Source organism: Bacillus rossius, chromosome 1, assembly GCF_032445375.1.
Source record: "Bacillus rossius redtenbacheri isolate Brsri chromosome 1, Brsri_v3, whole genome shotgun sequence".
In the NCBI taxonomy this organism is placed as follows: Eukaryota; Metazoa; Arthropoda; class Insecta; order Phasmatodea; family Bacillidae; genus Bacillus; species Bacillus rossius.
Genome location: NC_086330.1, coordinates 373,917,808 through 373,943,390, shown reverse-complemented (window position 1 = coordinate 373,943,390; position 25,583 = coordinate 373,917,808). Strand labels below are relative to the sequence as shown.

Below are 25,583 nucleotides of genomic sequence, written 5' to 3'. Positions count from 1 at the left end.
ATGCTCGCAGACATGAAAGAAGCAGTTGTTCTAATAATGTTAAAAGAATACAATTTCAGTGTAATAAGTGCAAAAAACTAATTTCACGTCTTGATAGCTTACATCTTCATTATAAAAAATGCTCCGAAAAAGTAAAGTGCGAGTATAATGAACCTGGTTATTGTTTTGACTCGTGTGTTGTACCAGCTGATGAGACTATATAAGTGAGACCCTGGTGATAAGGACTTCAGTCCGTCTCTGGCTGCTGTGATGAACGGATCGGATAGTTAGACTTGTATAACATAATAGACCTGTATCTAGCTATTCTTGAGAACTCGATGGCATCATTACCACTATCTACACCAACCTGGATCGAAGGTCTACCATCATCAGTGCAGAGCACGATGACAACGACGTCTACAGCTACACCTACTCTCTCAGCACAGCAGGAGATTTCGACGCGTGCAACATCTTCCGCAGAGCAGACCTCAACGGCTTCAGAAGTTAACATGTCAGCAGTGTTACAATGGTTGTCAACAGTTCCAGTGGCATTGATGAAGGAAGGAGCAACCAGCGGTGTTCCATCACCCGACTGCACGTACTGTGAGAAGATCAAAAACTTGAAATTATGGGATTATGTAATACATAATTGTAGTAATAACTCTGAACGCATTAAATATCAGTGCAACAGGTGTTTAAGCAAGTTTGTACAATATGGAAGATTAAAACGGCACCTCAGGAATTGTGATAGACTGGCTGTACATTCATCGGAATCAAGCTGTATATTTTGTAACAAAACATTGGCAAATATTCGAAGTGCACAACGACACGAAATATATCACTGTCCTTTTAATGAAGTCGATAATTCGACTTTGTGTGCAAATTGTGGTGTACCAATATGTCGAGCTTATAAACTGAATAGACATTTAAAGTCATGTAAAGGACATAGTCCGTATAGTAAGAAGACTGTTTGAATCGAGAGATCCACGAAACTTTGGTAATTTGTCTGTGTGTTTTTTGTACTTGTGGTAGTGTATAATTTATGTAATAAAAGTTTTTTTAAAAGAACTTGTGGTGTTTTTTATTTTCTCAAACCTGACACTTTAGTGGTACTTTATTAAAATATTAAAGTTGTTTTGTATCGGCCAGGGATCGAACCAAGGACCTAAGTCGATCTAATCAATCAGTATATAGATTACAAAATTATTTAATGAATTTTGAACTTTTTCCCGGATCTCTAGCATTAAAATTACGCATTTCCAATCTGGTGGTCTTAATGTCTGATAGGATGATGGTCGTAGAGGATTTAGAGTCTCTTTACGAATGTTGAACATGGTTTATTGAAATTATTATTTTTTACATAAAATTAAACATTATTACATCGATCGGGTATCGAACCGAGGACAGGAGCGGATCGAATCAATATGTAAATTCATGAGTGATTTATTTAATGAATTTTGAACTTTTTCCTGAATTCCTAGCTAAATAATTACGGATTTTCAAGATGGCGGCCAAATTTCAAGATGGCTGGTGTCACAGTAATAAATGATTACTGCACTCTAGCAGATAAGAACTAAACTAACATGGCGTCAGCGTACTCTCGCTGACGATACAATGATGATGGCTTCCAGCATCGAAGACAAGATGGCGGACATGGCGTCATACTAGATAACGTTATATATATACTTTGAAAAAAAAAGTGGTGGGAGTCAGTCTGCCTGCAGCCACCACGAGGGAATTTTCGGTCGCCATTTTTTTTGCCCTCACCAGGTTCGAACCGAGGACTCTGAGCTCCGTGTCGTAAAAGTTTGTTTTTTTATAAATTTTAAAATTTTTTTCATTAAACTCGGATAATATATTTAAAGATGGCGGCCGTAACGGAAATTGCAACGGTGATGTCATCATCCAATATGGTCACTTGGAATAATGTAATCGGATGGATGGTTTGTTTGTCGCAAATATAAATGAAAAGCCATTCCCTTGCATTACTCTATCATCAAACCTAAACATATAAAGGCATACATATATATAATAAACGTAGTTTAGAATATGGCTTCATGTTCCAAACTTATCTCGACTTGTCTCGACTGTCTAGACTTGTCTCGACTCGTTCCCGACTTGTCTCGACTGACTACATAACACTTGGCGCCATCCGGCAGTAACTTTAAGAATTAAAGATGGTGTCGGTGGTGCACTCCGGCGGTAACTTTAAGAATTAAAGATGGCGACGGTGGCGCGCTCTGGTAGCAACACTAGGAACTAAAGATGGCGACGGTGGCGTCATCTGGTATCGATTATATGAACTAAAATATGACGACGGTGGTGCCATCTACCAGCCAACTTGAGAACCAAGATGGCGGCGCCTCTGACAACAATTTTTTGAATTTGGTGCGCGATACTAGCGACATCTACCAGCCAACTTGAGAAACAAGATGGCTGCCTCCAGCAGACGAAAACAAGATGGTGCCCACCAGCAGACGAAACAAGATGGCGGCTGATGTTTACATCAAATTTCGAAAAGTTGAACTTCGAAAAAAAAAATTCGAATCCAAGATGGCGGCCGTGACGAAAAGTGCAACGGTGACATCACGATTCAAAGTTGGTGGAAATTTCTAGAAATACAAAATGGCGGATGGATTAGCATGGATTAACATATGGATTAGCATAGATTAGCATATGGATTAGCATAGATTGGCATACAGATTAGTATAGATTGGCATACGAATTAGCATAGATTGGCATACAGATTAGCATAGATTGGCATACTGATTAGCATAGATTGGCATGGATTAGCATAGATTGGCATGGGTTAGGTTAGGTTAGGTTAGGTTAGCATAGGTTAGCTTATGGATTAGGTTAGGTTAGGTTAGGTTAGGTTAGCATAGATTAGCATATGGATTGGGTTAGGTTAGGTTAGGTTAGGTTAGGTTAGGTTAGCATAGATTAGCATATGGATTAGGTTAGGTTAGGTTAGCATAGATTAGCATATGGATTAGGTTAGGTTAGGTTAGGTTAGGTTAGGTTAGCATAGATTAGCATATGGATTAGGTTAGGTTAGCATAGATTAGCATATGGATTAGGTTAGGTTAGGTTAAGTTAGGTTAGGTTAGCATAGTTTAGCATATGGATTAGGTTAGGTTAGGTTAGGTTAGCATAGATTAGCATATGGAATAGGTTAGGTTAGGTTAGGTTAGGTTAGCATAGATTAGTATATGGATTAGGTTAGATTAGGTTAGGTTAGGTTAGGTTAGCATAGATTAGCATATGGATTAGGTTAGGTTAGGTTAGCATAGATTAGCATATGGATTAGGTTAGGTTAGTTTAGGTTAGGTTAGGTTAGCATAGATTAGCATATGGATTAGGTTAGGTTAGGTTAGGTTAGCATAGATTAGCATATGGATTAGGTTAGGTTAGGTTATGTTAGGTTAGGTTAGGTTAGGTTAGGTTAGGTTAGGTTAGCATAGTTTAGCATATGGATTAGGTTAGGTTAGGTTAGGTTAGGTTAGGTTAGCATATGGATTAGCATACGGATTAGATGACGTCATCAGGTTGGCAACATCGAGGGTCGCAAGGCTAAAGGTCAGGGTCGAATTTCAATGTCAGGGTCAAATTGCAAGGTCAAGGTCAAATTTTAAGGTCAAGGTCAAAGTTAAAGGTCAAGGTTCAAGGTCAAAGGTCAAGGTCAAGGTCAAAGGTCAAGGATTAGGTTCAAGGTCAAGGTTGGATCCTGGTACCTGCGCCTGTCCCAGAACCGGCTATTTTTTACTACTGTAACGGGACATTTTTCGTGCGTACATGGCTGATGAATGTAACGGGACACTTTTTCGTGCGTGTATGGCCGGCGGAAGTGACGTAATCCAACATGGGTGATGAAGCGAAGCCTTAAGGTGGCTGGATCGGATCCCCGGAACCCCCTCCGTCCTCCGGTGCCCCAGAACGAACCAAATACATCTACTAATATCTAGAGAATTGTTTATCAAAACTATGGTGTAGATTATTTAGTGCAATCTCTACAGATTTTTGATGAGTAACATCTTAACTCTCGGTGTACGGATTTGGTAGGATAATTTCGTGAATGGAACAAAAGTTGCGTGGAATAGAATTGAGTAGCCACGGCGCTGAGATCTGTGGTGAATGGCGCGATTAAAAGTTCACAAAACCAAAGAGAAACTATAAAGTTTTAAATTTTTTGTGAATTTTAACAAGACGGGTAGTATTTTAATAAAATTCCTTGTGGAAATTCAAGTCCAAAGCCGGGGTATAGTATTTTTTTTTCAAGGTTTTTTTTATTTTTATTTTTTTATCCTTAGGCTCTACAAATCGAATGAGTCAACAATCGACGTAACTGCTCCGGCAACGAAATCTAGCGGCGGGTGTGGAAACTACGAGTGATTCGCGTCAAGAAATGTAGTTGAAACTCAATACTTGCGTAAATATTAATCACGCTTGGCATTATTTTTCAACGTTAAACGTCGATTCCAAGGTTTCGTTTAATAAGTTTATTTGCATAATGATAGCACGTGAATTTGCTCGTTACCGCAGTTTAGATGTTACATATCTGGCGAGTACTGAACGATTTTTTTTTTATTATTTTAGCGGGGATATGGGGGAGGGGGAAGGAAGGAAATCGCCTCCACAGGCCCTCCAACAAGACTGTCCCTCGGGCGTAGTTGGAGCGCTTTGCTTCGTAAAAAATTGGTTGTCTGTAAAGTCGGTTTACGGACGATAGTTTAACGTGTAAACGTCATAACAAAACATTGATGAAATGATTGCATACTTTTATGAATAAAATTGAATCATTTTTATTGAATTATAACTATTTTTTATGGATACAAAGAAGGAGTGAAATGAAATCTACAATTTCATTGATAAATCTACTTTTATTTGCACTCATTAATTCAAATATGTTTATTACTTTAAAGAATAGATTTATTTAACTATAACTTTTATACATGTTTGCTATTTAACTTCTTCCAATCTGTGTTATTCTGTTAAGGATAGGACGATGATGGGAAACGTAGGAAACGAATGGGAGTGTTTCAAGTTTAATGTGCCTCGAAAAAGTCAAATCGATGGTTGTTCCAATCGAGTGGAAGAGAGATAGATGCGGCGCAAGCGTACAATGAGCGCAACGGGACACAGTGTAACGGGACAATGTGCGTAACGGGACACTTTTCCGTGCACGCAGCCGGCGTTCATCGATTTATTAGACGTTGTCACGTCAAAAACTACTCACCGAGGACCTTGAAGAGCCAGCGCGCCTTCACGGCGGCGGGGCAGCGCTCGGACAGCGCGGAGAACAGGTCCAGCAGGTCCTCGAAGGACAGGTGGTGATCGCCCAGCGACGAGAACACTCTCACCAGGCGGTCCGCGTACGGGTTGCACTGCGCATGCGCACTCAGGGACGACACGTACACTGCTTCTCGCACGGACCACCCTGCACATCTCTGACGTGTGAACATCTTAGCCATCTCGGTATACGGCACTCGGCGGGAGAAATTTCGTGAAAATGGAACGGAAGTCGCATTCGGTGGGAGTTATGTCGTGAAAATGGAACGAAAGTCGCATTTGGTGGGAGTTATTTCGTGAAAATGGAACGGAAGTCGCAATTGGTGGGAGTTATTCCGTGAAAATGGAACGAAAGTCGAAATTGGAGGGAGTAATTTCGTGAAAATGGAACGAAAGTCGCATTTGGTGGGAGTTATTTCGTGAAAATGGAACGGAAGTCGTAATTGGTGGGAGTTATTTCGTGAAAATGGAACGAAAGTCGCATTTGGTGGGAGTTATTTCGTGAAAATGGAACGGAAGTCGCAATTGGTGGGAGTTATTCCGTGAAAATGGAACGAAAGTCGCAATTGGAGGGAGTAATTTCGTGAAACTGGAACGGAAGTCGCAATTGGTGGGAGTTATTCCGTGAAAATGGAACGGAAGTCGCTTTTGGTGGGAGTAATTTCGTGATAATGGAACGGTAGTCGATGAACGGAATTGTGCCATAAAGATGGCGGACCCACATGTAGCAACACAAACCCGTACACAATTATTACTTTCGTAATGAAATTTATTGGTGTTCCAAATGAGATTTTCTGTTGGTGAAACTACCGTAAACTAAAACAGTCATAGTAAAAAGTAATCACAAGTTTTTAAAATACGTAAGAAAACTGGCATTACAATGATTACGATACATATTCTTATTTACTTCCTAGTAGGTAGAGACCGTAAAAATTCGCGGATTCATTTCACGACAGCCTGAAATTCAAATAGTTATACCTCAGTGCTGCCTCTGCTATTGGCTCACAACTCACCTGGACGACTCTGGGCCTGTGAGAAACACCCGACCGAAGCTTTATCGGAATCACAGGCTGCTACGTTGGGACGTCTCACAAGACAGCAGCCAATGGGTGGGTGACATTTGACCGAGTGTACGTAGAACTATGTAGTTCATCCTGCAGGTCATTGAACCCGCGAATTTTTCCGGTCCCTATGAATCCGCGAATTTTTCCGGTCTCTAATTATAAGTTTATTTGCCACATGAACAACATGAGAACACATCGTTACCGAGGTGAGATGTTCACACATCACTGGCGAGTACTGGATGACTCACTGTTATTTTTTTTAGTAAATGGAACATAAATATTCATGTAAACTTAAATATATGTGTAAGTTTGTACACTCACATTAAAACAACTACAAAAAAAATTGTTCGCCGTAATACTGAGTTCGGATTCTTAACAGAGCATTTATGCTTTGTGTTGTCCCAAGACCTCCAACAGTTATATATGTAAACCATTCCCTGAATATTTTTTTTATTATTGACTGCTCACATTATTAAGCACAATAAAGTCAAATTGTTGAAAATTCTATTATCTTTTCCATGGTTTAAAATATTATGCTTGAACGCTACACCACCTGCAAACACGCCCCAGAATGGCCGGGCCTGTTGGTGGAGGAAGCCATCATTTCACAGACGAGAGAGCCACACCCGAAGTTCCCCGAAGTTCATGCTCGCTTTTTCTATCTCATTGTATAAACCGGTGTGGCATTAAATTTTGCTGTCGATTAGGATAGGTTAGCTACATTATAAATACTTTAAAACATTGTGGATGGTTGGTTATATTAGGTAATATAGCGACATTAAAAATACTGTAAAATCATTTTATGGTTGCTTAGCAAATAATTTTTTTAATATGTAGCTTTCCAGGGCTAGGAAACCGTTTACATGATTTCACAGTATCTTTAATGTAGCTATCTTAACCAAATCAACCGTCCACAATGTTTTAAAGTATTTATAATGTAGCAACCTAACCTAATTGAACATTAGTTAACATGAGTTGTCCAAAATAAACATTCACGGAATATGGGGCGTCCCGAGAATATTTGTGGAAGACAAAGACTTCCTAGATTTTATACGGTATGAAAAATATACAAATCCACGAAGTACGTTTCTTAAATTAGGTATTTTCCTCTAAGAACAATTACAGATAAATACCGTTGCCTTGTTTATGGTCTTTCCTTTTATCAACACCGCCATATTTATTTACAATGAACAAAAAAAAACGAAGATGCACGGTCGGTAGAGACCTGTATAAATTCGCGGATTCATTTCGCGATAGGATAGAGTCCAAATACTTTTGACATTATTTTGGTTCAGTTATTGGGCCACAGTTTATCTGAAGGACTCTGGGCCAATGAAAAATCTTTAACAGAAGAATAAGCGAATCACGATCATTCCAGTCAACAGGTGTTACGAGTCGGTAACCAATCAGCAGATGTAATTTGCACGAGTGCGTAGAGGATCATGGAGTCTATCCTTTAGGGATTTGAAATCGCGAATTTTACAGGTCTCTAACGATCGGGCGCTTGGCTCTCTCGTCTGTGAAAAGAAGGCTTGCCGCCGGTGGGAGTCCGGCTACCTTCAGTTCGCGGAACTCCGCCAAGATGTCGCCAGCGTTGATCCTGTACTGCAGGCTGGCCCGCACGCCATCTGGGTCGATGCTGCGGAACCGCTTGTAGATCCTGGCGGCAATTGGCGAGAGGCGAGCAGTAAGGGCGTGTTTCCCACCGCTGCCTGCTGGACACACCACCTAACCTTCAGCAGCGGGGCGCCCCGAACATTCTCTTATCACGTGTTACGTAAATGTTTTAAAGTAGTTCTTTGATACTGTCAAATTCTTTTAATCTTTCTGTAACTTGTGTACCTGCGTACACATGCAAAGGTTAGTGCCCCTGACTTGCGGCGGGAGATCGGCCGTCGTCGGAAGAGTTCGTGCGCAGTCGGCTGCGAGTGGATCTGGACGGAAACGTAAGTTGGGCTGGCTTCCCACAAATAGACATTCTCTTTCCTCCTTGTTAGGGTTTTCCTATGTTTATAGTAAAACCCGTGACATTTCATTAATTTTTGTTGAATTAATTTTGTGGGCCTACTAAAGTAAGTTTACGCGGTTAGCTGTAAAATAAATCAAAATATTGCATATTTAAAAATTACAAAAAAAATTAAGTCTAGAAGCCTATAAATTACTCTTGAATTTAATTTTTTATGAAGGTTAACCTTCTTTAGGTGCGTTATGAAAATATGATGAGAGTGAATTTTGACGATGCGCGCACACCATCTCTTTCTTCCCTTCCGGCCAATGGGGAAGCTGTATTTCCAGGCTAGTCGTGTATTCATTTTAAAACTGCCATCCAAAGATATCAAACAAAAGATAATCCCGATTCAAGAAATTCAAGTGCCGATGCACAAATGTCACGGATATAAAACTTCAAACTGGTCGCAACAAAACTCTCTGCCCACGAACATGAAATTCGGCTGCGGGGGGCGGGGCTTGGGTTTGTCTGACGAGTGCTGGTTGGTGGAGCGGGAGAGTCCTCGAGGGGCAAGGCGCGGAGTAGAACAAGAGTCTGAACAAACACTGCCTCGAAGGCAAACTGACGCGTCCGGCCTTGTGTAGTTCTGGGCCAGAGCGAGACCGCTGACCCCAGTGACTTGTCCCTCTCTCTGCCTGTGGAGGGTACGAGAAGGTTTCAGAACTCCGTCCGTTATTTTCGCCATAATCGTAACAGGAAATTAACAATTGTTATTTTCAATAAGTAGAGATCGGAAAAATTCGCGGATTCGTTCGGCGATAGGCTAGAAGTCAAATACATAGGCTACACCTTTTAGATGATTTTGCTATTGGCTTACTGTTCTTCTGTACGAATCTCAACCAATTATAAACCTCCAACCAAAGAAAGATCGAATCACAGACAAACCAGCTGAGACGACTTACAAGTCAGCAGCCAATGAACTGGCGTTATTTGCCCAAGTGTACAGGGGAATGTGCAGTCTATTATGAAGGCTATGGAAACCGCGAATTTTTCCGGTCCCTATTTATTAGTCATTAAGTGAACCTCTGGCAGCCAAGTTTAATGCGGACATTTTTTTTTTAATTTTATTTAATAAATTGTTTTATTTATGTGTGATCGAGAGTTTACCCTGAGTCCAGCCGGGGAAAGAACTGGAACAGTTCCAAAGGACGTGACTGACGTAGGGCGGGTCGCCAGACTCACAGCAGTATCTCGACCCGGTGCAGGTAGGTGAGCTGAGAGTACTCGTCCAGCAGTTCCTCCGAGAGAGCCGAGGAGTGCGCCCCCATCGCCTGCGACACGAACCACACCACGTCAAGTCCGCGCCGCGTTCTATATGTAGTTGGGCGATATTTGTTAAACAAACAAAAAAATTGGTTGTCTGTAAAGTCGGTTTACGGACGATAGTTTAACGTGACAACGTCATAACAAAACATTTATGAAATTATTGCATACTTTTATGAATAAAATTGAATCATTTTTATTGAATTATCACTATTTTGTATGGATACAAAGATGGAGTGAAATGAAATCTACAATTTTATTGATAAATTTACTTTTATTTGCACTCATTAATTCAAATATGTTTATTACTTTAACGAACAGATTATTTTAACTATAACTTTTATACATGTTTGCTATTTAACTTCTTCCAATCTGTGTTATTCTGTTAAGGGGATTGGTGCACCAGCATCGTATTAAAAAAAACAATATATTTGTTAATGATTCAGCTGCTAGAGAAGATTTGAACCATTCTGGTGTAAAATTTATTTTTTTATTTTTTTATTTTAATTAAGTTATTGCTGATTTTCGGGAATTTTTTAAATTCAAGCTTTATTAAAAAACTATAAAGATTTCAGTGGTAAAACTTTCGCAGATAAATTTTCAGACACGGGAGATATGACTGTGACCATTATTTTATCTGTAATCATTATTAATTTAACGTAATTACAATTTGAATTTTAATAACTGAGCTGCTACGAAATTGCGTGATATTCATTTGCGAATTTAATAACATTCGCGTTTTCATTTGTAATTCAAACGCCTACATATATGTCAGCTGAATGATTGACTTTATTTTAGTCTTTAGCTTATTGCAGTCGGACCTAAAGTAAAAACGTAGCTGTAGAAATTTGAGCCGCGTGCAAGCTCGGATACGAGGAATTATGGAGCGCACTGGACAGTAGTGACACCTTGCGACAGTTTTCCAAACTTTTTGCAGCTCGTTCCCACTCTGCCACAGCTGTCTGCTGTTTACGAAGAGGAGACGGGATTTCGCGGGAAACTGATATGAAGGTCAACGTACTCATTTTCAGTAGATAAGAGAACGTGTTTGGTTTAGCTCGGCGTATAATTGAATGGTTATTCTCTGTTATTATTTAGCACAGTGATTTAGCTAGATGTTTTTTGTTGCAAGCGTAAGATTTATTCAGGAATAAAATGCAGAAGAAACCTCCACCAAGCAGAGTACACAAAATAACAAAACTATCGAAAGCCATTAGAGCGCTTCGAAAAAAGAATAAAAAAAAGAGATTATTTTATTATAGCTTTTTTTACCATATATTTATTTTTCAGAGTTGCGTATGTACAACGCGATGGACACGATGCGACAACAAAAAGATGTGTAAAATTGTAAACATGTTTTTTTTCCAGCAATGCGTGAACCATTCATAAACTATACTCAGCATGTATCCGTATAATTACGTTTAATTCTTTTTTATGACAGGCATCAATGTTAACAAGTTTATTAAGCCACAATATACTTTTTTCAGAAAACTAAGTGTAGCAGAAAACACTCAACATAGTCTCACACAAAATCAGTTTACATGAATGCAGTTTTATGAAGTAAGCAACGTAAATAATAGTTATACATTATTTAATATCTGCTAGTAACGTTTCCAAAGTATCAGAATCGCCTTCATTCACGAACAATATTCGCGAGCTTATTTATGTATTTTGCTGGCTATTCGTTGGTGACTGTTAGGACTGCAAAATTAGTAAATATTTTTCACCCTATCCTGAGTTAAATCTAGGTGTGCGCGGTTAGATGAGGACCTATATGTGTCCCAGGCTTACGCCTTTACACTCTACTCATGCGGGGTATTAACCATGCGCGTAAGGGCGCGTTGCCATTGACCTGTAGGATAGTCTCAACAATCCTCTACGGACTCGAAAAATGTCACCTGCTCATTGGCTACTTGACTTGTGACAACTGTTTGTTGTAATGCCTGTGATTCGTCGTTGATTTGGTTGAGGAGTTTTCAGTGATTCAGAGCCTCCCATTTAACTGTGGCCGAATTGAAGAAGCAGTACACATGTTACATGCTTGAATTCATAGCGAATGGAAACCACAAATATTTACTGATGTAGTGGTTGGTAAAAAAAAATATTATTCGTATCGCGTCCATCGCTTCGCGCCATGTTGGCTCCTATATTATATGGATTTACAAAATATAACGATTTATTTACGACACTTAAGATAAGGTGTGTAGGATTTTAAGAATTCACTTGAATTATTATTTAAGAACATATTTCAGGATAACTTGTGAAGACGCTCGTACAGACGGCACCGGTTGTGATGACTCATTGCTAACAGAGCAGGGGCCATCTCGTGTACACGAAGTGACATGTGAAACTTCAACATAACTCGAAAATCAAAAAGTGTTACATTGAAACGTGTCCGCTACAAATTTTCAGGAATTATAATTTTGAAATCGAGTAGAAATATTCCTGCAATTAGCATTAGGTATATTTTAATACACATTGAAAGCGAATCAGTAAGTAGCTTCAAAATCCAAATACCAGAATAGTTTGTAACAATACAGACCTCACCGACTAGATATGGTCCAGATTGTTAATACTAACACATTTGAAAAAACTGACTAGTTACTGAATATGTTGAAATTTTGTAAACCTGTTATTTTAGATGATTGGTGATGTAATAATGTCTCTTGGAAACTACATAAAATTTTAACTGCTTTTATTTCTCCATAAATTCGCAAATCACCATGGCGGACATTTTACGATCACGATTTAGTTCTTAAATTTTAAATTAGTTTATTTGTTGAGAGCCTGGTACAATGTGTTTGACCACTAAAGTGATCCGAGCCGCGTAGTGTATACTACTGCGAGGTTGCCGATGTAGGCTCGGGTCGGGACGAATTTCGCTGTGAAGAAACAAAGGTTTTTAATACATGGAAAATTATCCCAAAGCCGAAAATTTGTACAGTAGTAGAATTAACATTTCTTAGTAACACGACAAAAGTTTAAGTACTGCCGCAAACCTTGTGCGTCACACCAAAAACGAGCAGTTAAGTCCAAAATGACAATTTTTTGCAACGATCCTCAATAATGGATATTGCAAATGCAGTTTATGGAGTAGACCGTCAGTATGGAACCCAAAATAATCTAGAAACATTGCCCCATCTGAGGATACTGATAAAAAGCACAAAGTTTAAACATGTTTCTATAAAATAGACCTTTTAAATCATTAAAGTTAACGAATTCACTATCATTCAATTTTAAGAAAATATAAATACATCTTACATAAAATTAAAGAGCCCAACGTGGAAATCGCTTAGAGTAAACGTTGTTGCATATTTATTCATCTTTAAATTGGTATATTTTTTAAGTGTCTCATACAATTAGTCTGACCACTAAAGCGATCCGAGCCGCGTAGTGTATACTACTGCGAGGTTGTCGAAGTAGGCTCGGGTCGGAACGAATTTCGCTGTTAAGAAACAAAAATTTTTAATACATGGAAAATTATCCCAAAGCAAAAATTTTGTACAGTAGTAGAATGAACATTTCTTAGTAACACGTCAAAAGTTTACCGATGAAACCTTGTGATCACACCAATAATGAGCAGTTGAGTCCTTAATGATAATTTCTACAATGATCCACAAAAATGTTTCGTAAATTTAATAACTTTAATACTTTTTTAAGCCGGTTCTCATTATGGCACCAAAGTAATATAAAAGAATGTCCTACATGGTAACTGTGATAAACACCTCAAAGTTTAAACGTCATATTATTAAATTGGTAATTTTAATCACAAAAGGTAAGAAATATATTTTTTTTATAGAAATTTGACTACATGTTACATAAATATGTTGAGCGTAGCGTAAAAATCACTTCATAAATATTGTCTGTATTTTTTTTGTAAGGTTTAAATGTGTATATTTTGAGTGTCTGGTACAATAGTCTGACCACTGATGTATTTCAAGCTGCGTAGTGTGTCTGCAGCAGTGTTAAAGTCGCTCGTGCTGGGACGTTTTTTGCTCCAGAAAACTAAGGTTTTTAATGTATGGTAATTCCAGACTGAATTTTACTCTGAAAGAATAAAAGTTTTCTAACTGCAAGTGATTTTTGCTGCAAACGTAGATAAAAATCTTCCAGGATGCGATTTGCTTAGGTAAAAATATTAGTATGATCGACTCTTTAATTTCTAAATTATAAATAAATAACAACAATAGAACTTCCCGGAAAGTTGTGATAAACTGACGATATTAAGCGAGTAGCAGACCCGTACGTGACTACAGAGAAAGGCTATTTTCCTTGACCGTTAAGATTTCTGGGACGAACACCCTCTCACAGCTGGGGTCATAAAATACGGTCAAACTCTTGAAAAAACATCCACCACCGCTCTTTGCCACTAGAAATTCAACGAAGTAAGCTAGGCGCAGCACTCCAATGAATTAACTTAGAAAAAAAAATACTAAATATGTAATTCTATCAATACTTTTACAACACAACTTATGTTTTATTTATTTTCTGGAAAAAAAATAATATTATCATACGAATTATGTTATAAAAGTGACAAAACTCAATAAGCACATTTACGGTGTATCGTTTTCTTCAATTGTTATGTAGTAAACTAATTTCATACAATTAAATATATATTTTATAATATAGGCTACATTAAATTTTGCACAGTTCTGATGTAAAATAATATACTTAATGTATTAGAAATAAAAAATAATTATATTTTTTGGTATTAAAATAATTTTTAATAATAAAATTTTTGTAACAAAATACGAACACATATATAAAACCAGAGGTCCTCTAGAATTTTGATTTACAAGTTCCCAGCAGAAATTGTTTATTGTTAATTTTATTGTATCAAAAATCATTCATACATATAAGAAAAAAGAATATGTATATCTCAATAGATGTAACATGAATACACCCTATCATATGCATTAAATATATTTTAAGTAATCCCTAAATAAGACCAAGTTTATTGAGTGTCGCAGTACGCAGCGAGTTTCAAAGCCCGCCGGCCGTGAAAGATCAGTACGGCCGCAGTACACTGCAACGCTCGGGCAGCTTTAATGAGGCAACTAATTATGCTAGACTCTTTATAAATATACTATCTTAAAGCTAAAAGTATAATTAAAAACATTTTTTTAGACATTTTTTCGCATTGGGCTCTTCAAATCGGTGTAAATCGTATTTTTATCTGGGTGGCAAAGATAAAAAAAATATATATGTCGTGAATTAATCGCTTTATATTAGAGGTGTAAAAGTAACTAAAAAAAGTGTACCCGTATGCATTCGTTACTATAACAATTAGTACTCGTTACTTTCGTATCGTTACTCGTTACTTCTGATACCGCATAACATGCTATGTTATGTAACAGCAACGAATTGAGTCGTATTTCGTACGCGTACAGTATGACGTCGCGTAAATAATAATAAATCGAATATAAACAATTAAAAGTATTTGATAATTAACAGCTTTTGTTAACCAAGAAATTATAAAATCTCATTAGAGCAGCTTTATTATAATATCTCTTTTAAGATAAGAACAAAAACATACATATTTATAATTTGTAAAAAATACTTTCTTACGTTGTTTCTGTTCCAATCTCAAACTTTGTCTACACACACAATACCTTTAATAAACAGGAAAAAACATGGACGACGAATTTCGAAATTATACTTTTCTTAATAAACAAAAATCGTTCTTTGTAACGAATAAGCGCGCGCATGCGTAAAACATACGAAAAATGCGAGTAACGAAATGCATTCGTGTGTAACGTTTCGTTACTCGTTACTAGATGCCGCACCCGTTACTCAGTAACGAATACATACGGTTTGCTACAGCTCTACTTTATATCATATCTTAAATATTAAAAATTTAAATTTTTTCTAACATTAATGGGTGTATTACAGTTTCTAGATTATTTTGCTAAGTTTACGGACAGTCAAAATTAAAAACTGTATAAATGGGTAGCATTTTAATGGACTGATGCAAGTTGCTGTCACCGAGGACTTAAATGCAAATTTTCGGTGATAACGCACAAGGTCTACAGCGGTAAACTTTCGGTATGTTATTAAGCATAGTCAACTCTACCACAGTACAAAAATTCAGCTTTGGACAAATTTTTCACTTGATGTAAGTTTTTGGACATACGCCATTGCTAAGATTGCGCCATTGCTATTGCTTAGCAATGGCGTATGTCCAAAAACTTACATCAAGTCATGCACTCCCATTGCACAAATCTTTTAAAGATAACACAAATTTTTCAGTAACACCATTGAATATATATAACTTATAGAAGTCGCGAGGGGATAGGATTTATTATTCCAATTTTCGGATCCAAAACTGAGGTAGTTGTTAGCTCCGCCGCTAGACAGCTCTTCTTTCCACAAGAGGGTACTCGTAGTTACCAGCTTCCACGCCAGAGCGCTGTAGCGTCGCTTTCTTCAAGGTCGTGCGCGTAATTCTCTGTTTCACTCTATCGAGAGGCGGTGCCTTTTGTTGAAATCCGAGCGCTTAGATACCGGCGGGCGCAACTGAATTGGAGGAGTACGGCCACCGGAAAAAAAAAAAAAAAAAAAAGTGCGGTTAAAAGATGCCAACATCAAAAATTAAGTTTTAATAATAAGAAAACTACAGAAATTTCTTAAAGCGTATCAGATTGGAATGTACAGTATAGTGTACATTCCCACTGACATTCGTAGTTCAGAATTTATAAAATGTTGTGTTAACGGAGTGGCGCATTGAGTAAAATGGCTAAACATAATTTGGAATAATTCTTGACAACGTTGAATGATTTTGGTAGCTATGAAACAACTATGGCTGCGATGACTGTTCAAACGCGTGCACGTGTTGTTATTAGTAACAGAAACTAATGGTATGATGTCATACTTTGTGGCTATGCAGTTTATAATTTTTTTAACATAAGATGAAGCATTTTTACATAATGTTTTGGTTGTTTCGTTATTCAAAATAAATAATCTTAAACGTTATATGGTGAATATTCCCAGTAGCGAATGACCACAAAAAAAATCAATTTTGCCAACATAGATCTGAAAAGTTAACGATTTACTATGTTAAGTTGCTTATAAATAACGCACATTTCCCGGATCTCCAAAGAAAATAAGAGTGTTTGTTATAGCATTGAGTTCCCACTCTTTATATTCCTTGCTTTGAGGTTAGATCCACAAGTTAAGCCCGGGCTACATTCGCAATAGCAAGCAAACAGCACAGACGCACAGAAGTTCAACATACACTATTAGATATGAGCTGCCACATTGGCAAATAGCACGCGCACAGAAAAATAGCACAGGATCGGCGCACAGAAAGTTCATTAACTTTTAACTTTTAGGTTATTTTCTGTGCGCGACCATGGTGGTAGCCAATCAGCAAACAGTTTAAGTACTACTCGAGTGGGCTTATAAAAGAAAAATTGTCACGAAAGTATTGGTGCTCTTGACTTGAGTAGTTTGTTATTGTTTTCAAACACGCGATAACATAAAAATGGAAGGCACATTTGATAGCTTTTTGATAGCTGTAATAGAAAGTAAAAATATTTTGTATGACAGGGGATCCGCAGGATACAAAAATGAAGAAGCTAAATTAAATGCTTGGAAGTCTGGGTCTGAATGTGTTAAAGAAGCCGGATTTGAAATAAACAGTGATATATATTTTTGAATGCTCATTGTGTTTTGTACGTAAACTTTGAAATATTTAAAATATTTCTGGGTTTAACGAAAACCGTACCACAATAACAACACACGAATCTAAACAAACGTCACGTATGCCAACTTCAGTGACCAAAATTGTGAACGGGAGTTTTACATTTAAAAAACTTTTTTGAATGCTTCCGGGATTATTTTGTGTTGTGTTGTGCGTGAATGTAGCATCAAGCTCTGTGCTATCTCTGTGCGTGTGTGCTATCTGTGTGCTGTTTGCGTGCTATTGCGAATGCTCGTAAAAACGATGCGCAAGTATTTTGAATACAAATATATTTTCTTTTAATAACCGAAAGGTAAATATTATTTCCATGAAATATAATACAATTCTTTAAACACAGACAACATATAAGAGCTATTTTTTGTTTATTATTCCATCTGGCGTGATAAATATTATATTTTAAAAACTGTTTGTGGATTTTTAATATAAAATAAATATTTATTTATGACATCAATTTAAGTTGTTCAAAAAATTCACTTTGGTATGAATTAAACCAAATTCATGTTATCCAGGGCACAAAATTAGAAACTACCAAAAAAGATAATTTACATTGCTGTTTTGTGTAAATCTGTGCACGGACTTAGTAAGTGACATATTTATAATTCCTCATTTTAGCAACCCATTTTAACACAAGAGAAAAATGATTTTATATTAAAAAATTATTATTTTAAACCATTAATTAGCAGGAAACATGTATGAATAATCTATTTAAATTTGCATTTGAACAGTGAATATTATTTTGCAATAATAAATATTTTTATCGTCGTATATTACTGATGAAAAGTTAGTATTTCCATCTAATCAGAAGTATTATGACACAGTTAATTAAATTGCTTTACAAGTTTTTATTCACATGAAAATCATTAAAAATTGGTTGGGAAGTTATATAAATATACAAAAACAAATCATTATACACACAATTTTATTATCTTAGTGGATTTAAATTAATGGTGTCCCAGTGACTACTGCGAAGAAAAAAGTCTTGCGAAAGGTTTCCTCGTAATTGAAATTCGTCAAAAAAAACTATCTCTCATTTTTGGTGACATTTCTGACAAGTGGTACAATGAAATTTGAGACTGGCAAATGAATGTTGTGAAGCAATAAACCAAATATCACATTCGTGAACTACAAATGCATAATTGTTTTTATTTTATAATAAAAGTGTATCTAATAACCCGTGGCTTTGCTCACGTAATTTCCGGGTATTGCTGATATTCTACCATTTTAAGAAAATATGTATTAAATTTCAAAGATTTTTGAAGAATTATACATAAAGAACTGTCAAGTATAGAACATATTTAATAAATAAAAATATTTTTACGACTTATTTTTAATTGGTTTAGCGTAAGTCTATTTTAACTTTTATTTAAAATTAAGTACCTACCTTATTTTCTATCTCCCGGTTTAGTGACTTTGAGAATATATTTTTCCTTGATGAAATCTTAACTCTTTTCCATCTGACGAAGAAGCCAATTAAAAAATAAACTAAGACTCGCGCACTTATTGTATGTTAAGACTGCCATCGTTTTAAATTACTGTAATTTTTTTAGTTATAGTCATGCTTAGTATAATAACATAATATGCCTTATTACGCATACATTTCAGTATTCATGAAACCAGTGCATTTTTATTTGAAATGTAGAGCAGTTACCAAATTTCTTATCTCGCATATTGATCTTTTGGTATGGCTAGTATTACTTAAATTAAATTTTTGAATTTTCACTGATGCACTGTTTTCCCTTTTCTATGTGATTTAGAAAATATAGCAATATACGTAAACCAATTAAACCAAAATCATCCTGAATTTTTATTACCGAAAAAAGTTAATTACAAAAAATTTTAATGTGCGTATTTTAATATTGAATTTATATATATCTTGCCAATACTGATTTAGTGGGTTACATTTTTTTTTTTTTTAAATAATATCTACCCCTTTTACTACTTAATAGATAACGTTGAATAAGAGAAGGTTGTTTAAGGTATGTTGATTTTCCTTGCCAATATCTGAAAGTAAATTTGTACAAACGCGAAATATAGTTTAAATAAGTATTATACTTTTAAAATAAAACCATATTTTGAATGTAACACTGACTATTGGCCCAATACAAAGTTTTAATAGCTAATTTTCACTTCACTCGGGTACAGAATCCCATCATTCAGTGATTTCCGTGGCTAGCTTCTTTTGGGATTTCATCATTCTCAAACGACGGTAAGGGAAGCTCCTCTTCAAGGTCGCCTAACGATGTTGATAAGACCTGCCGGGTAATTTGAATCGTTGGTCTGGGATTTTCGAAAAGGGGGGGGGGGGGGGGTGAAGGATGATGTCACGACTGGGCTGGTTAACCTAGTTCTGCCAAATACCGCCAGGGGCGTATACAGCCGATACCCAGCGATGAAAGCGATCGCAGCGGCGGAGCTTGGAACTACAACAATTCTTCTAAGAAACCGGACAGAAAATTTAACCTGGGCTCGCGACTTCTATACATTATATATATTCAATGGTAACACGAAAGTCTACGCGGGGAAGGGCGGCTACCTGATCCGAGAATGAAGGATAGGGTGAGATGGGAAGCGAAGATAAGAGCTGGTTGGGTGTCCGTGTTGGAGAGAGAGCGAGAGAGAGAAAGGCGATATTGTGGAAGACCTTCGAAAGATTCCCGCTAGATGGCAGGCCTCAGAGCTGCAATATTCGACAACCTCCCCTCACGGGAGCTCTCTCGCCACTAACTTGCCAAATCTCACCCGCTAGCTTATATACGTGCTGGCTGGCCGTACAGTAGTAATAAACAAGCATTTATAAAACACTTAAGCTCATTTCCAACAAATTCTGACGAATGTCTGTTTTTTGTCCTGCACCAATCCCCTGATAGGAAGATGTTAAGAAAAGTAGGAAACGAATGGGGGTGTTTCAAGTTTAATGTGCCTCGAAAAAGTCAAATCGATGGTTGTTCCAATCGAGTTGAAGGGAGATAGATGCGGCGCAAGCGTACAATGAGCGTACCGGGACACAGCGTAACGGTACACAGCGTAACGGGACACAGCGTAACGGGACACAACGTAACGGGACACTTTTTCGTGCGTGCAGCCGGCTTTCATCGATTTATTAGACGTTGTCACGTCAAAAAAATTTAAAAATTCCGAAAATACTTTTATTCTAAGCTTTTTAACTTCCTCTTTTCATAAAACCTGGCGGAGATAAGAAATTACGAATACTTTAAGAGATATCGCCGTTCTTATTTTGCAATACAAGAGTTGTGCAATCATTCGACCACGGGCATTTTTTATTTTGCCGTGTGTTTGTGAATGCCTAATTAATTAAAATGGTCGATTAGGTAAGGTCAGTTACATTATAAATACTTTCAAACTAAGCGGACATTAAAAATAATATGAAATAATTTTAATGGTCGTTTAGTTTTAAAGTATTTATAATGTAACTGACCTGACCTAAAAAACCGGGACAAAGGATGAACAGTATGAACTCACGTAATTTTTTGTACTTATTATTTGCGCAACAATATCCAAATAAAAAATAAAACATTAAAATTTGAAATGTTAAAAACAAGAAACAATGGTGAAAGCCGCAAGAAAAAAAATATTATTTTATTCTCGTAAACAAGAAACAAAGTGAACGCCTCATGAATGAACAGGTATTGTGATAAAAATTAAAAAATTCTATATCTCCTAAATTAATTAGAATTTCTTATCTCCGCCGGGTTTAATGAAAAGAGGAAGTTAAAGAGCATAGAATAAAAGTATTTTCGGATTAATTTTTTTTTTAACACATATCGCCCAACTACATATTTACCCGCAAGTGTATGTACGCTAACAGCACGCAAATAGCATAGTCGCGCGTGCACAGCTCAGAAGACGAAGCTACATTCGCACACAACACAGCGGTTCGAGTCATTCCAACAGATTTCTACTTCTGTCGAAATTACCCGTTTCAAATGTTTTAATTTTGTCAGCTGTTATTTACAGAAGCAGTTGTTTACCTAGATACAAGCATTAAATTTCACCGTTTTGGTCTTATTGTTAGGAATAATAAGCTGCGAAGAATTTCCTTGCAAATCAATACATATTCGAATTAGTTCCAAACTCTATCTTTGAAATGCAAGCATCAAAACAACCGTAATTTATTCTATGCTGCTTACGTAGCGTACGCAAACAGAAATCGCCGCACTGCGCAGAGAAACATTATTAGTTCGACAACTTTCCGTGCGAGTGCTGTTTTGATATGCATGTGCTATTTTCCAATGTGGCAGCTGCTGTCTGTTTGTTAGCATTCGAATTCCGTGCGTATGTGCTGTGCGCGTGTTGTTGCGAGTGTAGTCCAGCCTTCAGACGAGCAAGGGCACATGTGCATTTAGCATACATTTGTAGCATATGTAAACATTTCTGCCACTAGTGATGTATCACAGTGAAACAATTTACATACCTAAAAATATATAAAAATCTAGCTGAATAGACTTATAAAACTTGTAACTCCATCAAAGCTTGAAATATAAAGAAGCAAAATCCAGGTCAAGTACCTCAACATCCACTACTTGTAAGCCTTCTCGGGACAATGTAGTGAGGCGCAGGTGTGCCAACTGCGGAGAACGCAAGTGATCGGAGATAATTTATTCGCCGTCAGACCGATGCGTGAAGTTGTCCAGCCTGTACGTGTTAACACACGGCGCCGTTAGTTCTACTGCAGGATAGCCCGCGTCCGTTAAAACTGTTCACGAGGTCGTTTGGCAGCAGTGTCAACACACAACACCGCAGCGTTTACTGTTCGCTAACGGACAAACATGTCTTGGAAGCGGCAACTTTATATTACTGTCCAAACTTAACAATAATTGTGACTGGTTTATGCGACGGAACCATAAGCGTAACGATTTTGCATTAGAAACACTTGAAAAACATAATAGGCTTCCTTCAGTCTCGTGCTATTTCATATCTCAGTTCTACCAACTTCTTCGCAATCTTTTCTCGGCCATGTCTGCAACAACGTACACGAATGATTCAAACTACAAAGACTGTTATCTCATCCGGTTTGATAACGCCCTTGTAAGAGAGGCAAGCTCGCAGGAAGTTATGAATCGAATAAAAATCGATCTTATATGGCGAAGCGGATAATTATTCTTGCGTTTATTCATGTTACGTTTCCTGTGAAAATTGTGGGTGCGGGGAGAGGGTGAGAGGCGCTGGAACCAACCTTTCCTCTACCCCCATTCACGAGATCGACTCTAAACCACGAATGAAAAGTATCGATACTGTACTGATGAGTAGTTTCGTAAGAAACTTTATCATATACTATTAAAAGTATCGTAACCTTGAGCTATCAATTACACTTTTCCTTACATAATTGGCATTTGTTGCATTGGTGAGCAACTGAATGTAAAATTTTACTATTTTTAATCATATTTTTTTTGGAAAAAAATAATTGATTGAAAAAATTAAATAGTAGTTACATGTTCATCTGGCTAGTAACATTGATTTAGGCCAAGGACTTTATCCGTTCGGAAAGATCTAGTAGGCCACACTACAAGGGTAAGTGTACTTGCACGCAGACACGGACCTTCTCACCTTACTCAAGCCTTACCTTCGCCTAACCGGCACTGCTAGCCGACACCTCTGTTGGACAACAGACGTCCTTCTTGCCGCGGTGTAGCAAAGCAATGTCCGCGCGGTATATCTCCGCGCGACAGAGCACGGGGAGATTAACCTTATCAGCAATCCAAGCCAAGCTTATCTTGTGACGTTGCATTGTTCCGAGCTCCAACACACCTGCAGTTCTGTCAAACATCATGGCGGAATGGCTTCCCAGCCGGGCTGTGGGCCTGATGGTGTGTAGAAGGGACTTACCGCGGGCGGAGTGGGGAGGGGCTGGTTGTATGGAAATTCCCGAGAAAAAGGAGATTAGGGTGCCATCCCCCAGAAAATCAAAATTATCGCCTCTTAATACAAACGTTTTAAGCAGGGCCGGTGCAAGGTAAATTGGCGCCCTAGGCCTTAATGCCCCCTCCCACCCCTCTTCCGCCGGACACGCCCCAAAAAAAAATTTTCCTTGCCTCAAAATACATCACGTAAGCCTAAGATTTTGTCAACAATCAAATGCAAGCAGACTGGTGTTTTTTTTTTTTTTTTACTTTTTTACTTAATACAAATCATAAACAGGTCACCGTGGACTTTAAATAATTACTTATATCAATATAAACTTTCCAAACTGTTACAAAAATCAATTTTCATCTAGTTTCAATAATCGTTAAACATATTATATCAGCTGTTATGTGTCGTGCTGCGCCGCCCCCAGCTACTTGGCGCCCTAGGCGGTTGCCTAGTTCGCCTATATGGACGTGCCTTCCCTGGTTTTAAGCCAAACTGGAACTTAAATTTTGACAATGGTATTGGCTTATTTATCATAATTTTTTTTTAGTAAAATTTGAATTACTTTTTTGCTATATGATAAATAAGTATATCAAATTAAATGACAAAATTGTGCATTAAAAGTGCGTCTGTAATAAAAAAGTCAGCACTGGGCCCTTGGCAGATGCCTAGCAAGACCTACCCTGAGTGGCTCCTGTTTTTTTTTTTTTTTTTTTTTAAGTACCTAGGCTCTACGAGCCTCTAGCTACTCTAGTTCTAAGAACCATTCTAGAGCCTCAAACAGCCATTTTAAAGCATCTAAGATCCACTCTAGAGCAACTAATGATCCTCTAACTATACCAATAAAGCCTCAAAGAGCCACACTAGAGCCTCCAAAAGCCAAACTAGAGCCCCTACGTTTCTGTTTTCTTTCTAGAGCCACTCCATAACCTCTTAGAGCCTCTAATATACACTCTAGAGCATCTAAGTGTCACTGTTAGGTCTCTACGAGCCACACTAGAAACTTTAAGCAATTTAAGAGCCCCTAAGAGCTACTTTAGGGCCAATACAGAGCTTCTAAAAACCTTTCTAGTCTATAAGAACCACTTTAGAGGCTCTATGAGCCTCCAAGTGTAACTGTAGAGCCACAAAGAGACTGTAATAAATAACTAGTCCAGGACCTCTAAGAGCCACTCTAATTCCATCAAGATCCTTTTCATGCACTTTAAAACCACATTAGAAAATCTAAAGCCTCCAAGAGCCACTCTATAGTCTCTTAGAGCAAATGGAGCAAATAAGAATCTCCAAGAGCCACTCTAGAACCTCTTATTGTCTCTAAGAGAATCTTTAGTCTAAGATCACCTTAAGTGCCTCAAAGGGCCTATTAAAGCGCTGTCTTGAGTCACTGACACTTTAGAGCCTCCTAGAGCCATCTATAGCACCTCTAAGAGAGTTAACCTCTAGGACCCTAAGAGCTTCTCTGAAAGTTACAACAGCCTAAGCCTCTTACAGCCCAGGGACTACAGACGACCCTCTCGTTGGAACAGGGACCTTAGACAACCATCTCACTTGTCTAGAGGCTACAGCATGGATCCCTACATGACCCAGAGACCTCAGCTCGGCCGTTTAGTTGGTCCGGGTAATTCAGATGGTTGTCGCTGGTCCAGGGACATTGCACGGCCGTCTCAAGTGGTCTAGGGACCTCACACGGCCGTCTAATTGGTTTAAAGACCACAGCATGGCCCCCTAGATGGTCTAGAGACCTCAACTCGGCCTCCTAGATGGTCCAACAGACCTCAGCTCGGTAGTTTTTCTGGTCCAGGTAATTCAGATGGCTATCTCGCTGGTCCAGGGATCTCACGTGACCGTCTAACTGGTTCAGGGACCTCAGACAGGCTTCTTCATGGTCCAGGGATCTCTGCACAACACTCTCGCAAGTGCGAGCATCTTAGTACAACCATACTCGTCCAGTATCCTCCGATGGAAATCTCGCTGATCCAAGGACATTAGCAAGGCACTTTCACTGATCCAGCGACCACAGACTGCCCTCTCGCTGTCCCATGGACATCAGCATGCCTCTCTCACTGATACAGGAAATTCAGCCGACTACTTGTCTTGGACGTAAGCATGGCCTTCTCACTGGTTCAGGTACTTCAGACTGCTGTTTCGCTTGTTTAGGGAATTCGGTCGTCTTGATGGTCAAGGATATCACATGGCCCTCTCATAGGTCCAGAGACCTCAGATGGCTGAGTCACTGGTCTAGGACCCTCAGACAGCTGTCGCCCTGTAACGGGGACCAAGCACTACTATGTCTATGGTCCAAGTACCTCAATACAGCCCTCTCGCTGGCCAAGAGACCACAGACAGAAGGCTCGCCAATCCAGGGACTTCAGATGGACATCTTCGTGGTTCAGGAATTTCAGACGGCCGTTTT

General features: G+C 38.1%; 1 protein-coding gene across 8 annotated transcripts in view; it reads right to left on the bottom strand.

The window, feature by feature from the left end:
- LOC134528504 (calcium and integrin-binding protein 1-like) overlaps positions 1-22,988 on the bottom strand; it is a 43,001-nt gene extending 20,013 nt beyond the window's left edge. Inside the window, exons 1-4 of one of the 8 annotated variants that reach the window (XM_063362177.1) lie at positions 22,887-22,988; positions 9,523-9,611; positions 7,890-7,992; positions 5,216-5,363 (exon numbers count right to left, since the gene is read on the bottom strand). In XM_063362177.1, coding sequence (XP_063218247.1) covers positions 5,216-5,363; positions 7,890-7,992; positions 9,523-9,608 — 337 coding nt within the window. In that variant the 5' untranslated portion in view covers positions 9,609-9,611; positions 22,887-22,988. The other 7 variants (XM_063362174.1, XM_063362172.1, XM_063362173.1 and 4 more) reach the window with 7 other exon arrangements.
- Positions 22,989-25,583: the final 2,595 nt, after the last annotated feature.